Genomic DNA, 16,832 nt, shown 5'->3' on the forward strand with positions numbered 1-16,832 from the left:
TGGGCCGCCGAGCTCGCGGCTCTGGGCCCTTGCTGGCGGCCGGTTCTCTCCGCCTCCGCTCACGACTCCGCCCCCGGCCCCCAGGTCACTCCTCTCTCCAAGTTGGTTTTCTCGCTCTCCCTCAGCTTCCGGGCCCCTTGGAGACCCCAGCCCGGCCCCGGTGAGTCTCTGTCTGGCCGTCCGGGCAGTCCACAGGTTATGTGCCCAGCTCCTCCTCCCCGGTGTGCCCCGCCCGCCCGGGTGGCGGGAAGCAGGTAAGCCCGCTCCTGCCACACCCGCCCGCAGGCTCCGGTATAAATAACCTTCGCAACCCTTTTAAAGGGGAAAAAGGGTTCCAGGCTTAGGAGAGATGCATCAAGGACAGACCTTTCTGACCTGTCTTGGCCCATCTGGGCCCCACAGCGATGCTGCTTTGGACTTCCTCCCCTAGAGGACTTCAGGCCCCTTCTGGAGCTAACCCCTGCCGGCTGACTGGCTGGGAGCTTCGGTTTCTTGAGGCCTCTGGCGGCTGTGTACCCTTGGACAAGTCCCTGAACTCAGGTCTTGCTGTCTCTAATGGTCCCGTGGACTAAATGCCTTGGGCCTGCCCATCCTGCAGAGTGACAAGAGACCCCAGCTCCTGTTCCCTTTAAGGGGGTTGTGCCACCCTCCAGCCCCCAAAGTTCCCTGACACCGTTTCCCACATCTGCCCTGAGTATGGACAGTTTCCTCTGTGAAGATCTCTCATTCCTCCTGGCAAATGGCATCAATCCCTGCCTTCCTTCTTCTAAGACAATGATGTGAGTGCTGCTCTGACCCCCTAAACTCAGCAGGAGTTATCTTTGGCCCCCCACTCAAAACAGAGTTGGGCATACAGTAGGTGCCCTGAAACTGCTAGTTAATACAAGATGTGAGTGCCTCTGGGAAACTGTAGGCTCCTACCCTGCACTTGAGCCCCTCAGGCACAGGAACCCTCAGGCAGGGGAGGGGAAGGAAGGGTGTGCAGCAGAGTCCACATCTATTGCACTTTGCTTGGTCAGTTTCAGTTTGGTTTTTCACTACTTGAGCACCTACTGTGTGTAGGTGGACAGACCAGACACCTCTCAAAGGCAGAAGGTTGGCCCCAGATATCTCCATATTGCCAGAGCCTAGCATAGAGCCTGGTACATGGCTGCCCTCTCGTTCTCTAAAGGGAGAGTCTGGCAGCCTCCATGGAGGCTGGGAGCCACTGAGAAGGGAACTCACCAGCTGCTGCTGCCAGAGCCAGAGCCTCCCAGCTGGGAGCCCACCTGAGTATGGAATCCCTGGCTAAAATTGGAAGGTGCCAGGATCAAAGGCTTGGGCCAGAATGAGGAGATGCCAGGCAAAGTTCCCTCCTCACCCCCTTTTTCCCACCAAGAAGGCTGCTGTCCAGTGACTGGGGGTGTCGTGCCAAGGGAACCTCAAATACCTCCTTTATGACCCCTTGGGCAGTCTCCAGACTATGAGGTGCTCCTGCTCTATTTCAGCCCAGCCTCTAGCTTAGACCACACCAAGCCTGGACTTGTCCAGATCCCCAGCTGGTCTGAAGGTCCCTGAGGGCAAGACCTGGCTTGTATCTCTGTCCCTCCTAGGCTTGCCCAGGCTTGAGCCCCAGATCTGACCTGGTGAGGGGTCAGGCCACATGGGCTATAACAGCAGCCACAGTGGAAACAATGGGAGTCATATTAGGAGACTACTGAGCTCTCACCCCTGCCTGGGTCTCCACGCTCCCCTCCAGCCAGACCCAGGGGTCTGGTTTAGGTGGGGCCCCGTGCCTCTTGGCTAGGTGATCAGTGTATTTTAAGGCCTGCCCTTGTCACACATGGATGTTGAATCATAGAAGGATGAAAGCTCCAAAAGTTGTGTCATAGGCTGTTCCTTTGAAGGATATTATCATCAGAAACTTAGGGACTCAGTAGTTTCCATCAGTGAGTGTTGGCATAATGGTTTTTTGAACTATAGGCATAATAGGGGGACCTTACAGGTTGCCAGTTAACTCCTCCTGTAGCCCTTCCCCAATCAAGGGGCCTGTGGACTTGGGAGCTTTCCCCCCAGGCTGGGTCTTATCTGGCTCCTGCAGGATTCCCTGGGGCCCAATAGCTACCAGTCATGGGGGCTCAATAACCACAGCTGATGTGAAGGGCAAGTGAGGACATCCCATCAGCAGACACTTATCTGTAACCCCCAAAACAGTAGAAACAGCTTAAGGATGTGGATGGGGCCAGCTGGCCAGGATCAGGCACTTACTTGGTGAGTGACCTTGGGTGGGACAGTTTACCTCTTTGAGCCTCAGTGTCCTCAGCAAAATGGAAATAATAGTACCTACCTTATGGGGTGTTAGGATTAAATGAGCTAATATATATGTGTATATATATGTGTGTGTGTGTGTGTGTGTATAATGCTTAGAAAACTGCCTGGCAGTTTCTAGTTATTATTAACCAGCCTGCTGAAAGTCAGGAAAGGAAAAACAAACAAAAAACAAAACAAAAAAGGTCAGGAATGGAAAGACCTTTTACCCCCATTCCTGCCTCAGGTACCCCTGAATATGTCTAGTAGCCTCACGGCAATGGCATTTGTCATCATGTGATTTAGCACCTCCTCCAGTGTCCCCATCTTACAGGTGAGTAGCAGAGGCTCCTGACCCAAGGCTCCTACTTGGGCAAATGGTACAGGCCAAGTTAGCAGATATGACAGTTTCTGAAGCCTACGCTTGCTGTCCTGCTGTGCCAGATGGCACTAGTGGAGAACTCCATAACTGCTGGCCCTTCCTCCACCTTAACCCCTGGGCCACTTGCAGCCACAGTACAGATTTGTCTGCAAAAGCCTGTGACAGCCTTGGTAGCATTTGCTGGTGAAGCTTGAGCAGGATGTGGGCAGGGAGGTGGTGGTGGCAGGGGTCAGCCATGGAGCCGCAGGAGCAAAAACATCCCATTTTAGACACTTTTGACAAATTGCTTGTTTGTGGCCATATCATATACCACTGCCCTCCAAAGTGGAGACTTCCGCCCAGGGCAGCTGGGTGCACGGTGTGACCTCTGGGGCTCTAAAAACTCCCTTGCCCTCCTCCCTGAGACAAAAGGACTTTTCAGGAAACCCTGCAGTGGGGCAGAGGCCCAGACTTCACCATAATCCTGATAGTCCTGGGGCAGTGTCTTGAACCCCAGGTCCAAAGGACAGCAGTCTGACAGAGGGCTGGGGGTTTGAGGTCAGGAGGGTGATGTGCTGTCACAGCAGACACCTCTTGTCACACTGGTGGTGCAGACCCAGCTCCTAATGTGGCTGCCCTGAGCCGCCTCCCTTCTTATTCTCATAGGGCAGTTGAGAGGGTTGAGTGGAGGCTGTGGGGATAAGGTCTAGCATAGAGCCTGGCCTAGCACTGGCTCCTCTTACCTGCCTTGCTGGGACTGTGTCCTGGTCGAGAGGCTCTAAGAGAGCGGAAGTAGGGGGCATCAAGAGAGCAAGCAGGAGCCTCTCCGTTTCTCATGGCCACTATGAGATGAGCAGTGTGCTGCAGTTGCTAAAAACCAAAATTACTGTTGCCTCTGACCAAATGAATAGAAATGCAGGTGTGGCTTCATAGTCTGGGAAGTCCAGCTGCTCTTGTCATGGTGGCGGAGGCTACTTTTCAAAAGCCAGAGGACACACCTTCCCAGTGCACCCCACCCCAGCTCCTGAGAACTTCAGAGGCTGTGTGATTCCTGTGCAGTAGTCTGACCTTTGTCTGCATCAACACACAGCATCTGGGGAATGACCTCTCCAGGTAGCAGAGGCCAAGGGTTGCCGTCTCTAGTTAGACATCCCCTGCCCCCCGATTCTCAGACAGATGCAGGGCTCCTGTGGTGCCTCATGACCTAGCTCTCAGGGTACCACACTGAGCTCTTGGCTTACAAGTCCCCAGAAGCCTGTGAGCTCTAGGGACAGGGTTGTGCCCAGCATTGCCCTGGGTGGGCTAGGAACAAGTGTTCCTGCAGTATTCTGGAACATACTCCAAAGATGACAGCCTGGACCCTTCTGCCTAAGGAGTCCTCAGAGAGGCCTAGAACTTACTGGGTCCCTCTCACTTTGTCAAACAAGGAGCCCAAAGCCAGAAAGGGAAGCAACTTGCTCAAACAGCAAGCTAGTGACCCACTCCTAGACTTCTGACTCCCAGTCTCATGTGTTCCCCTCTTCAATGGCCACTAATGAGACTATGCTTAAGGTAAGATCTCAGCACCCTTGGCAGACATGGCAGGCAATATGGTTTCATATCATTTAGAAAGACCTTCCAACTGGAAAGTCTTTGGGAGATATGACAAGTGTTAAGGCAAGAGTCCTGTGGGGGAGGGGAACAGGAACAGGCCACAGGGCTGGGAAGATAGGGTGTCTGAGAAACCTGAAGGCCAGGCCCTGTCTGGAGGGCTGTGCTATCTGACAGGAGGCTCTTGTGCCCTTGGCCTGCACTTCCAATGTGGGCCTGGCACAGGGGCCCCTCATTTGCTGATAGATGTTAAAGGCCGGGGAGTTGGGGAGGCTGGCTAGCATGTCTCAGCAGTACCTATGGAAAGGAGTTCAGTAGCCAAGTAAAGATTAAGTAACACTAGATTAGACAAAGTGAAAATGTTTTCTTAAATGTGGGACTTCCCAGGGTCTTTTTTTGTAGAGACAGAGTCTCACTTTATCACCCTCAGTAGAGTGCCGTGGCATCACAGCTCACAGCAACCTCTAACTTCTGGGCTTAGGCAATTCCCTTGCCTCAGCCTCCCAAGTAGCTGGGACTACAGGGGCCCACCACAATGCTTGGCTTTTTGTTGCAGTTTGGCTGGGTCTGGGTTTGAACCCACCACCCTTGGTATATGGGGCCAGCACCCTACCCACTGAACCACAGGCCCCACCCATTCCCAGGGTCTTTAATGAACTCATCTGCTTGGGAGAAGAAATGGCGAAAGCCTTCCCTCAACTCATCAGAGCAGGTGTTGTGCTGACCGTCCACACATGGTGGCCCATACCCCAGACCGACTCCCCCTTACTCTGCTTTGCCCTGTGCTGGTGGGCCCACCAGCTGGGTGGCCGCAGCAACGCCCAGAGCCTGGACCCCAGTACCTAATTATAGAAGATCCTGATAACATGAGGAGAGAGTGAGCTGCAGCTGGGAGTGGCGGGGGCCCAGCTGAAGGAACCTGGGCCTATTCTGAAATGAGCTACAATTGGTGCCCTGCTTCTTGGGAGCAGCCCTTGGGGAAAGGAAGAAGTTGGGCACAGATGTCCAGGGTAGTGCAGCATCAGGGTTGTGTTTTGAGGGCTGAGCACATCAAGAGGAAGTTGCGAGCAGCCAGGGGCCTCCCTGTCAGTGTCGGCAGCAGCTGGGGCTCCCTGGTGGCCGCTCACTTCCAACTGGGATGGCTCTGGTCCGCCACAGGCCCCTGAGCAGGGCCTCTTCCAGTACAGTGCCCAGGGGTGGTGGGGAGAGTGGTCATGACCTGACCTCCAGAGCTGGAAGCAGAGAGGTGTACAGGGCAGCCCCAGGGTCTCCCAACTCCTAGACCCCTTCTGTTTCCCTCCACCTCAGAAGGGCCATGAGAGCAGATGGTCCAGGAAAAAGGATGTTTTATTTTCATAAATACTCCTGCTCTCTACTCACACACTGACTCCACTTCTGACCCAGGACAGATGGATAGACAGACGTGAGATGCTCACAGGAGGCCTCAGAGAAGGCCAATGAGTGAAGGAGACAGACTGAGAACTCTAGGAGCCCTGCAGAGCCCCCACAGGAGCCACTCACCTCTGGCATCACCCTCAGGCCCCCAAGGCCTCTCAAGAGGGCCGAACAACAAGTGGTGACCTCCCCCAGGAGTGGGACCAGGTGGGGCTCCCCCAGCTTGCCTCCCCAAGACTATGACCACAGGGTCACTCCAAAAGAAAAGCAGAGAGTCAAATCACACACCAGAGAGTGCAAACAGTTAGGGGTATAGGTGTCATCTCCCCAGTCATGGGGTTCCAATGGAGGAGGCCTGAGCTGGTCTCCAGCTCCAGCATGGCCCCCGAGTTATGGCTGGGCCTTCCCATAAGGCATAAAAGACAGGCGGGGAAGACCCCACCCCAGGCTGGGGTCGGGGCCAGGCCTGAGATTCTGGCCCTTCCGACAGCTACGCTTCTTCCCCACGACCCCAAGTTTTTTCAGGGCCATACAGTCCCTGGACACTCTGGGCTCCTGCTGATGATGGAAACCCCAGTAGTGCAAATCCGGGTCCAGCCTTCTGCTGGGTTTGGCTCAGCAGAAGACAGGGCAAAGCAGGAGGGCCATGGGGGTGAGGGGAGAAGCACCAGGTCTGGGGTAAATGGCCATGGGGGGCAAAGGATGTCCTTGGCCACCATAGCCTCTGGCCCAGGCTGGATTGTGTCTAGTCCCTCTGCTCCCATCTCTCCCCAGCCCTTCTGCTCTAGAGGCTCCCCCAGGTTTCAGGTGGGGGGAACTGGTCCACATCCCCCATCTCATTGTAGGTCTGGTCGCCCATGGTGAAGGTGAGCTTGTAGCGGAGGCGAACTTTCTCCTGGGGCAGAGACAGTGAAGGCAGAGGGGTCAGAGCAGGAGAGGATGTACCCCCAGTACCACCCTACCACAGCTAGACCACTCACCTTATGGGGATTGGCAAGAAGCAAGACCTGGGTGATAGCAGAGGGGTGGACAATAGGGTTAAATGCTGGCAGCTCCGTGCCTGAGGGTGGCTGTAGCTTCACTTTCATGACCTGTAGACAGTGGGGCAGGAGGGGTACAGCTAGCCCTTCCCCCACTCCCAAGCAACCAGACCCCGTCTGCCTGCTCCCCTCCAGGGGTCCTCGGGCTCTGTTCTAGGGGTCCCTCCTACCCCCAAAGCCCAGCAAAGACCCTGCCAGCTGGTTCCTCACCAAGCCCAAATCACCCTGCCTTGAGATGAGGGAGGCCTGCCCTGTTCACGCTGTCTGGGTCACCTTGGGGACAGCTGACTGGAAAATGATGTTGCGGATGGGCTGGGGGGCAGTGCTCAGCATGGAAACCACCACCACCAGTACGTCGGAGCGCCCCGGCAGCGGGTCACGGGCAAAGTGGAAGAGGACTCTGAAGCCATGCTGGTCATACACGGTCACAGGCAAGATGCTGCCTGTGGGAAGAAGGGTGGAGAGTGATGAGGCAGCTGCAGCCACACGTACCCATCCAGCTCCCACAGCTGGTGCTGGCTGCTCTGCTAGAAATGAGCAAACAAAGCCCTCATCCTGGGCCTTGCCTTGACTCTGGGCAGCAGGGCAGTCAGGGATACAGACCAGTGCCTGGGAAGAACAGGTGAACCTCCAATCTGATGGGAGAAGCAGCATACCCAACCTGGAGCAGAGTTATACCTAGGTTGCCCCAGTGTGGCTGCTTCCTGGAGTCCTGGAGTGAAGGGCTGTGGGTGAGGTTGTGCTCTTGCTATGTGACCATGCTATAGTCATTCCCCCTCTCTGAACTTGAGTCCTCCTCCTGATAAGGGAGGGGGTGCCTCTTCTCACCTCCCAGGAAACTGAGAGTGTAATGTCTTTGGTTATGGGGTGGGGGGCGGCACAGAACTTTCACTGTCCACAGAGAAGGACAATGTCAAGAAGCTAGCAGTACTCACTTGTCTGTTCAGGGACAGTGTAAGAAAGTGGTCCCCTACTGCTCCTGGGCAGGAAAAGGCCCAGCCTTGGACCTGGGTCCTTTATCATGGCTTAGATTTATATTCTTGAGGAGACCCCAAACCCTCTGTGTCCTGGCCCTTGTCTTTCCGGGGAGGTGAGGTGGATCCAGGGCTAAGAAGGCATCTTGCCTGTGTAACCCTAGAGTTTGTAAAGCGGTCTTTGGATCACTCTAGGGGAGATGAAGAAACTGAGTCCCAGAAGGGAACAACTTTGCTCAGAGTTCTCCAGGGAGGTAGCTAGTGCAGGGCCAGGAGAGCCCTGCTGTCCCATCTCTCTTCCCAGATGGAGCCCCTGTACCTGCATGCAGCCCTACTCACTGGGCTTGATGGACTCCAGGGGCACAGTGATGTTGGCCAGAGAGAGCTCTGTTGGTGCAGGCTGCTGTGGAGGCCCAGGAGGTTCTGGGGACATGGTGTGGAGCAGGCTGGTGGCACTGGAGCTGGGGGAGCTGCAGCTGCTGCTCTTATTCTGTAGGTCCCGGAGTGTGAGCCGGGGGGCTGGCTGCTGCTTCTCCCTTATTGGGGGACAGTGTATTAAGAAGTGATTCTTTGGGCCGGGCATGGTGGCTCATGCTTGTGATTCCAGCACACTGGGAGGTCAAGGCAGGTGGACTGCATGAGCTCAGGAGTTCAAGGGCAACCTGAGCAAGAGTGAGACCCCGTCTCTAAAAGATGAGCCAGGGTTTGTGGTGGGCGCCTGTAGTCCCAGCTACCTGGGAGGCTGGGGCAAGAGGATCACTTGAGCCCAAGAGTTTGAGGTTGCCATGAGCTATGATCACACAGCACTTACAAGGGTGACAAAGTAACACTGTCTCCAAAGGAAAAAAAAAGTGATTCTTTGGCTAGGTGTGGTTGCTCATGTCTATAATTGTAGCACTCTAGGAGGCCCTGCAGGTACAATGCTTGAGCTCAGAGGAGTTAGAGACCAGCCAGAGCAAGAGTGGGACCTTGTCTGCTAAAAATAGAAAAACTATAAGGCATTGTGGTGGGCACCTATAATCCCAGCTATTTGAGAGGCTGAGGCAAGAAGACCATCTGAACCCAGGAGTTTGAGGTTGCTATGAGCTATGATGCTATAGCACTCTACTGAGGGTGACAGAGTAAGACTCTGGCTCAAAAAAAAAAAAAAAAAGTGGGCTCAGTGCCTGTAGCTTAGTGACTAGGTCACCAGCCACACACACTGGAGCTGGAGAGTTCAAACCCGGTTCAGGCCTGCCAAACAACTGTAACAACTGTAACAACAACAACAAAAAATAGGCCCCACGCCCGTAGCACAGTGGTTGCGACGCTAGCCACATACACTGAAGTTGGCAGGTTTGAACCTGGCCTGGGCCAGCAAACCAACGATGACAACTGCAATAAAAAATAGCCAAGTGTTGTGGGAGGCGCCTGTCGTCCCAGCTACTTGGGAGGCTGAGGCAAGAGAATCGCTTGAGCCCAAGAGTTTGAGGATGCTGTGAGCTGTGATGCCACAGCACTCAACTGAGGGTGACAAAGTGAAAGACTGTCTCAAAAGGAAAAAAAGATAGCCGGGCATTGTGGTGGGCACCTATAGTCCCAGTTACTTGGGAGGCTGAGGCAAGAGGATCGCTTAAACTCAAGAGTTGGAGGTTGCTGTGAACTGTGACACCACAGCACTCTATCAAGGGTGACATAGTAAGACTCTGTCTCAAAAAAAAAAAGTGATTCTTTGGTGGCCAAACCATCAAGGGCACAGGAGAGACTGAGCTTCCCAGCTCTGTCCCTGATACATGGCTGTCTCTGTGGCTTGGGGTCTCCTTGCCTTTTAGGACACCCCTACCCAACTTGCCCCTCAGTTCTGTCACCCCAATTGCTGGCCCTATAGGTCTTTGGCCTATCTTTCGAGGCTGGAATGCCTTGGGGTGGCCGTGTAACTAGGCACAGGTCCACTTTCTCTCCCAAACTCTGTGCTCTGAGATAGGCACTGAGCCTGCCTTGATCATGCTGTGTTCCCAGAGGCGAGTGTTCAGCACCTGCTGCTCCTGGAACAAACCAGTGATGAGCCTCTCTGCTGGGCCTGGGCCAGGACACGCCCAGAAGCTGCTGGTTTGTGGGAACAGGGAGTGCTCCCCACCCCCCCTTAGCAGCCAGGACGCCCTCACCACCGCACTTGCTGGGACTCCGGGGGCAATGACTGCTGCAGGAGTGTCTTCCCCAAGAGGTCCAAGTCATCCAGACCACTGCTGGCTGGCAGGGATGTCTGTGCTGGGGGCCGGCTGTCCATGCTGGGGGCCTGGGCTGGAGCAGGGGCTGGGAGCTCTGCAGTACTCGATGACTACAATAAGCAAAAGACGCTGGTGGGTGAAGCTGTCTTAAAGTGTCAGGGTTACCAGGCCCTGCCCTGAGGCTCCCATGTAGGTGACATCTGGGAAAAAGTTCCAGAGAGATGGGACCCCATCCCTATCTATGATGCAGGATGGCTGGGCCTGGTTGGAGGCTCTACCTTCCAAGGACTTAAAAGTCACCCTGAAAGGAAAGAAGGAGGGGACACCCATCCTAACCCCAAAGGCTAGGCTGTAGCCCTGAAGCTGAGACTTGAGGGAGACGCAGCTGGAGGTGAAGAAAGAATTGGCTGCTTCCCTCTACCTTGGGGTGTGTGCCTCCATCCCCTGGGCTACTCCTCCCCCAGGGCCCTCCAGCACAGAGCCCAGATGTCCCTCTATTGTTCCTCTCAGGCTGCTTGTCCCACTTGCCCTGCCCTGGGATTGGCACAGGACAGGCTAGTTCCTAGTCCCCTCCTACCTGGAAGCTGTTCCATCCAGTACCATCCAAACTCTGGCCTGAAGAGGGTGTGGGGTCGCTGAGGCCTGAGGGAAAGCAGGACAGAGGTGAAAGGACTGGGCTGACCCACAGAGGCCAGAGAGCTGAGGGGTAGTGTGTGCTGGCTTGGGGCTCCCCAGCTCCCTCCCCATTTCCTGGGAGGCTTAGCTCAGAGGGGAGAAATCCACACTTCCAGAGGGAACCAGTAGCACAACAGAACTAGAAACCAAAGGTCCTGCCTGCCCTGCACTCGCTTCCCCTATTCCTGGCAAGGACACCCAGAAGCCAATATGACGACTGACATTAGGACTTTAGTTTTCACTCATCAGCGGGCATGGAACAGAGCCAGAGCTGGGATGCTGGGGAGAGGATCCAGGTGAGCAGGAAGCAGCACTGTGCCGGCCTCATGACCAACTCTGAGTAACCCTGGGCAAGGCACTGCACTGAGCCAGTGTTCCCATGCATATGACATCCTGGCCTGGGGCAGGCTTTGAAGGCCCTGTTAGCCCCGGCATGTGCCAAGCAGCCTGGTAGACTGGTGCTAAGGAGGGCAGGGGGCCTTAGGATGGCCTATAAACCGGCCTGCTGATCGGGAGGCAGCAGGTCACTAGCCAGCCTGACCTCTGGCTGCCCTGGAATGTTCCTAGCCAAGTTCACCCCAGATTTGACCTAGAAAGACAAGTTATCCTGGTTCTAGCAAATCCTGAATAACTGTGGTCCAAATTGAAGTGCTATGTGACAGGTAAGGATGCCAGGAAGCTGTGACAGGTGGGCCCCTCTTCTAGAAGTATCTCTTTGAGAAAAGAGATAACAATGTGGTAACTGCTAACATTTATGTGTGCTCGATGTGTCAAGCCCTTCAGATGCTGGTCTTGCTTAATCCTCAAACAATCTTAAGAGACAGGGGTGAGGTCTCAGTCTTCTTATTAGGGACAAAGAAATGGATGCTCAGAGGGGTTAAGTGACCTGCCCAAGGTTGCACAGCTGTAAAGGAGCAGAGTCCAGACTTAGGCAAAACACGGCTTGATTGCCAGAGTTTGGAAACAGCTCTGCCACAGCTCTGCGCCCTTGCACTGGTGACTCAGCCTGATCTGTAGAATGGAGACAATAGCACGAACTTCATTAGAGAATTGTGATAAATTAGATGCATCAGAAGTGCCTGAACAGTGCCAGGAACACCCTCTTTGACAGGATCCCTGTCCCTACCCCTCATGCTTCCTGCCATGAAGAACAGTAGGACAAGTCCCTCTGTGGCTCCAGGCTTCCCTCCCCCCAGAGCTGGCTGCAGGCTACCCTGGCGCCTCTGCTTCCGATGCCCACAGTCTTTGCCTTTGAGATGAAACCAGAAGGGAGCTAGAGGCTCAGGGTTCTGGGACAGGAAGTACAGAGCACACCTTGCTTGTCATGTGCTGGGCCAGTGGTCCTGCCATTATTTCCCTATGCAGCTGCCTCGACAGGTAGATGTCTAGTGCTTGCCCTATGGGGGAAGACTTGAGTGAGCTTTCCTGTCACTAGACCATCCTTTATCTCTCTATAGAACAGGGCATAGGGTCTCTTCTCCCTAGTCACCCTTTGGCTCTCAATGAAGAGGGACAGCTGAGTGCAACTCCTAAGTCAGCCTCTTTGGTAGGGTGCTGGCTCATGGATCCACAAAGGGAGCTTACAACCTGGCCTATCTTCCCCCCTTCATCTCTCCCTCCAAGTCCTCACTTTCCTCTTCTTGCTTATGGACAATGTGTCAGAGCAGCAGAGGGGCTCAGAGTGTGGCTTCAGAGCCAAAGTACCTAGTAAAGATCCTGAAGCCCTTTTTGTACAAGTTTCCCAGCCTTTCTAAGCCTCAATTTCCTCATCTATAAAGTGGGGCTATTCATGGCTGTGAGGACTGCTACAAGAAACAGCATAGCAGCAAGTACTGTGTGGGCACTCCTTAAATGCCCATTGGTCTGGGTAGACCTTGCCTGGGACCCCCAGAACCCTCAGAGCTTCTTCAAGGCCATCAGGTGTGGTTTTTACTTCAGGCTGGCTCAGGAGAACACGGTCTGACTCTTGGCTTCCAAATTATGGCACCTCAACATGCCCTACAAGATTCTGTGACAGGGCCCTAACGCCCCTATGTTTTCTTTTTTTTGCTTATTTTTTTGAGACAGAGCCTCAAGCTGTCCCCCTGGGTAGGGTGCTGTGGCATCACAGCTCACAACAACCTCCAACTCCTGGGCTCAAGCGAGTCTCCTGCCTCAGCCTCCCAAGTAGCTGGGACCACAGGTGCCCACCACAATGCCCGGCTATTTTTTGGTTGCAGCCATCATTGTTGTTTGGCGGGCCTGGGCTGGATTCAAACCCACTATCTTAGGTGTATGTGGCTGGCACCTTAGCCACTTGAGCCACAGGCGCCGAGCCACACCCCTATGTTTTCATCCCTTCAGCAGCCATTATGAGGAGTCCATTACATGTGTTACCTTCTTCTGGATCTAAAGTCTCTGATAGGCCAATGTATTCGAGACTGAAACCTGAAAACACTTTGGGCAGCTGGGAGTGCTTTGCTTCTTCCTAGGGGTGAGCATTGGTCCCCTGCTGGGTTCTAGAGCCTTGGCCTGGCCAAGGACCAGCTAGGGTCACACAGTCCCTTGTGCTCTGACCTTGGTTTCTTTGGAACTTCTGGGTGCCATGTAGCCCAGAGTGCTCCCTCTTTTCCTCTCAGAGAGTGAAAAAATTACTCAACTTTTTTTTCTCAGACAGAGTCTCACTATGTCACCCTGGGTAGAGTGCCATGGCATTACAGCTCATAACAACCTCAAACTCTTAGGCTGAAGTAATTCTCTTGCTTTAGCTTCCCAAGTATCTGGGACTACAGGTGCCCGCCACAACGCCTGGCTTTTTTGTTGTTGTTGCAGTTGTCATTGTTGTTTAGCAGGCCCGGACTGGGTTCGAACACACCAGCCTCGGTATATGTGGCTCGCACCCTGCCCACTAAGCTACAGGTGCCGCCCACCAAAGGCTGTTTTAAAGGCTGGCCAGTCTCACCCTTTGACTAAGTGACCTTGCACAAACTCTGACTCCCTTAAGCCTCAGCTTCCTCTGCTGTGGAAAGGTCATAATGCCCATCCCATGTCCTTCACAGGATCCACCTTGGGAGCACATGATATGGGTGCTAGGTGTATAAGCTGCCAGGTGCTACTGAGCACACCCTCCTCTGGGCCTGGCCCCTTCCTCACCCAGAGACATGAGCTCGTCGTCAAGCAGGGAAACTGAGGCACTGGGTTGCTCGGGGCTTGCCTGCTCGCCAGGGTGGGAGGCCATGGCTGGGTAGGTGGTGCCAACAGGAGGCAGATCCAGGCCTGAAAGGTCCAGCAGGGCTGAGGTGCTCCCTGAGGTGGAAAAGCAGCGTTGGTAAGTCCCGAGCAGAGGACACTGGCTCACTCTTGGAGTCCACAGGGGTTGTGGGACAGCTGCCCCGACCCTTCATAGCCAGCCTCCTGCTACCCTTTCTGTGGTCATGCCAGCCCTTGGCTGGAACATGCTCAGTGGCCCTTTCTTTGGCACAAAGTGGCATTTCTGCTGAGGATGAATTTCCTTCTCCCCTTGGCAAACTGCTACCTACTCGTAAAGCCCTGCTAAAACTTTGCTGCTTCTGTGTACTGTCCCCACCCCCACTTCTCCCCAACAGAACCAATTCTAACCTCTGCTATGATCCCCCAGGGCTATCATTTACCCTTATTAGAGCCCAGTCAGTAGAGTTAATGTGTCTAACCCTCCCTCCCATTTTCTGATAATTAAATCAGCCTTGGGGGTGTCATCCAACCCTACACAAAGGGGGCCAGATTTGTCAAATCAAAGAAAAGCCTTCCTTCTTCCTCTTCAGGCCCTCACCAAATTCTTGGCTCCCTCCCCCTCCATCCCACATCCAGACTTCCTCCCCTACAGCTGCAGGCTTGGCACAGACTTCACCCTCAGCTCCCTCCCTGGGGCCTTCCCCATCTTAAGGGGCCAGGGTTATACTGCAGTTAACCATGCACACTCTCCTGCCACTCCTCACCAGGGATGGAGCCAGCTGCGGCATCACCATTGACCTCCTCGCCCCGCACCAGCTGCTTGTATAGGTTGATCACCTGGGTGAGGTTGTCATTGGCCTGCAGGATCTCCGCTGCAACAGGCAGGAGGGGAGAAGCCAGGATGAAGGAATGGGGAGCCTCTAGGCAATAGGGAGATGAGCACCCCATATCCAGCCAACCTGCGTAAGGGGAGGGTAGGAAAGCAGACCCCAGCCCTCCAATACCTGCCACCCTCCTGGTACACTCTCTGCCATACTGCCCGGGCTGTCTCTGAACACAGCTCCTGCCTCCAGGCTTCTGGGCTGGCTCTGCTGTCAGCTGCCCTGGGACCTCTGTAGGGCTTCATCCTTTATCCCCTTCAGGTCTTCACTCAGTAGTCACCTCAGGCCTCTAACCCCACCCCTGCACCACCTCATCCCCTCCCTGCTTGTTTACTGTCTTCTCTCATTAAGCTACAAACTCTACAAGGAGGCTTGTGTCACATCCCCAAGGGCCTAGGACACCAAGTAAGCCCCTCACCAACTTCGCCTCTTGGGTGCCAGGTCTTAGAGGAATCTGGGCAGAGAGCCTCTTGGGCAGGGACCAGGTACCTGGCACGTGGGAAGTGTGTAGCGAGCTCCTGCTGGACAAGGGAGCAGATGGTCCCAGCCTGCTGCCCAGGTGGAACTCAAAGAACTTGGTGTGTGGCCTCGGCAGAAGCCAAGAGGCTTAGTTCTGAAGTGCCCAGGCTGTGGGACTCACTCAGTTTCCAGCTCACCTTTAGCAGGGGAGAGTGACTGGAGGCAGATGGCCTTCTGTCTACCCTGGCTGTGCCACTGATCTGCTCTGTGATATGGACAAGTCACTTCCTTCCCTAAGCCCCAGATGAGAAATGGGGACAACGGCCCCTCCAGTGAAGCTTGGAGCAGTAAATGAAATGTCTGTGAAGGGGCTTGGCCCATCCCTCATCCCTAAGTCCTCCAGGAGAAACCCAAGGGCAGTGCTGCAGAAGGAGGCCCCCTGGTGGCAGATGCTTCCAACTGCAGATACTGAACAAGGCCTGCGGGAGGTGGGGAAATTAGGTCTGGACCTGACCAGGCATCTGTTCCAGGCTCACCTAAGGCCTCATCATTGTCCTCTGTGTCACTTGCCAATCGGAACAGTGTGGGCCGCATCCGCTCACAGCGCTGGTACAGTTCCTGGGGGCAGCAGGGTGGCAGGTCAGGGCCAGGGCCTCTGCAGTGGGCAGGGAGTATGGAGGAGGCAGGTGTACCTTCATGAGGTCCTCGCTGCTGCCCGAAGCCGCACCCCCCTGGCTGTGGCCCATCACCATCTCCGTCAGCAGTTTCACATTGTTGTTCACCTCCTCAATGGCATTTACCCGCTTTGAGATCTTCTCCATCCGCTTCTGGTCCTGGGGACATACATTGACAAATGGCCCAAGAGCCTGCATCATGATCAGGCTAGAGCCACGCACTGCCCCCACTGCCCTGGGGAGTATATGCCCTGGGGGAAGGACTGGCTAGGTGTGAGATTAGACTCTGGGGTGGGGCGCTTTATGCCTTGCTAAGAGCCCCTCATGCCCAGAACAGGGGACTCTGGTCCAAAAGGCCCTCTGCCAATCCTGTGGCTACTTCCTCTTCTTCTTGCCCCTGAGACCCAGGTCTCTGCACAAGCCCATAAATCTCCAGGGATGGCCTGGGAACCTGGGTTCCAACACTCTCACCAGGTGCTTCTGGCAGACCAGGACCCTAGACCTATTCCTGTGGTCCCTTTTTTTTCTTTTCGTTTTCTTCTTCTTCTTTATTAAAGAGACAGAGTCTCTCCCTCTGTCTGTTGTACTCAGGCTGGAGTACAGTGGCCTGATCATGGCTTAATGTAACCTCAAACTCAACCAATCCTCCAGCCTCAGCATTCCAAAGTGCTAGGACTACAGGTGTGGGCCACTGTGCCCAGCTCCTTGTGTTCATCTCTTGAAAGGAGGTTTTTGTACTTTATAATGAAAGGGGACCTTCAAGGTCACAAGTATAACTTAGAAATGAGGGCAGTGACTCGCCCGGTATCTGTCAGTGCCTGGTAGATGGAGGCACTGTAGGCCTTTAAAGTCTGCTGTAGGAAGTGATCCCACCATCCCACTCCCCCTCCTGTCACTGTGCATACCCCTTTTTTGCAGAATGCAAGGTGGACACGTGCTATGATGCCTGACAGAATCACCCTCCTTGAAACAGGCCACACCTCCCCTCCTTTTGGCTGTCAGAGCATGCAGCTTGGTCCTTCAAGGTAACACTGAACTTCTGCCCTCCAAACCTCTGGCAGGAAGACCACCTTCACGTCTGTGCTGGGCATGCCCACTCCA

The 16,832-nt window shown here is 54.6% G+C and overlaps 1 protein-coding gene across 1 annotated transcript in view; it reads right to left on the minus strand.

Annotated features, from left to right (window-relative positions):
* Positions 1–5,566: 5,566 nt before the first annotated feature.
* GGA1 (golgi associated, gamma adaptin ear containing, ARF binding protein 1) overlaps positions 5,567–16,832 on the minus strand; it is an 18,436-nt gene continuing 7,170 nt past the window's right edge. Inside the window, exons 6-15 of the mRNA XM_012801212.2 lie at positions 15,750–15,952; positions 15,594–15,675; positions 14,482–14,589; positions 13,661–13,813; positions 10,431–10,495; positions 9,791–9,963; positions 7,986–8,182; positions 6,946–7,115; positions 6,613–6,723; positions 5,567–6,527 (exon numbers count right to left, since the gene is read on the minus strand). Of these exons, the coding sequence (XP_012656666.1) occupies positions 6,417–6,527; positions 6,613–6,723; positions 6,946–7,115; positions 7,986–8,182; positions 9,791–9,963; positions 10,431–10,495; positions 13,661–13,813; positions 14,482–14,589; positions 15,594–15,675; positions 15,750–15,952 (1,373 nt within the window). The 3' untranslated portion in view covers positions 5,567–6,416. The remainder of the gene's footprint in view (positions 6,528–6,612; positions 6,724–6,945; positions 7,116–7,985; positions 8,183–9,790; positions 9,964–10,430; positions 10,496–13,660; positions 13,814–14,481; positions 14,590–15,593; positions 15,676–15,749; positions 15,953–16,832) is intronic.

This window comes from Otolemur garnettii, unplaced genomic scaffold, assembly GCF_000181295.1.
Source record: "Otolemur garnettii isolate 467f Iridium unplaced genomic scaffold, OtoGar3 scaffold00007, whole genome shotgun sequence".
NCBI classification, from domain to species: domain Eukaryota; kingdom Metazoa; phylum Chordata; class Mammalia; order Primates; family Galagidae; genus Otolemur; species Otolemur garnettii.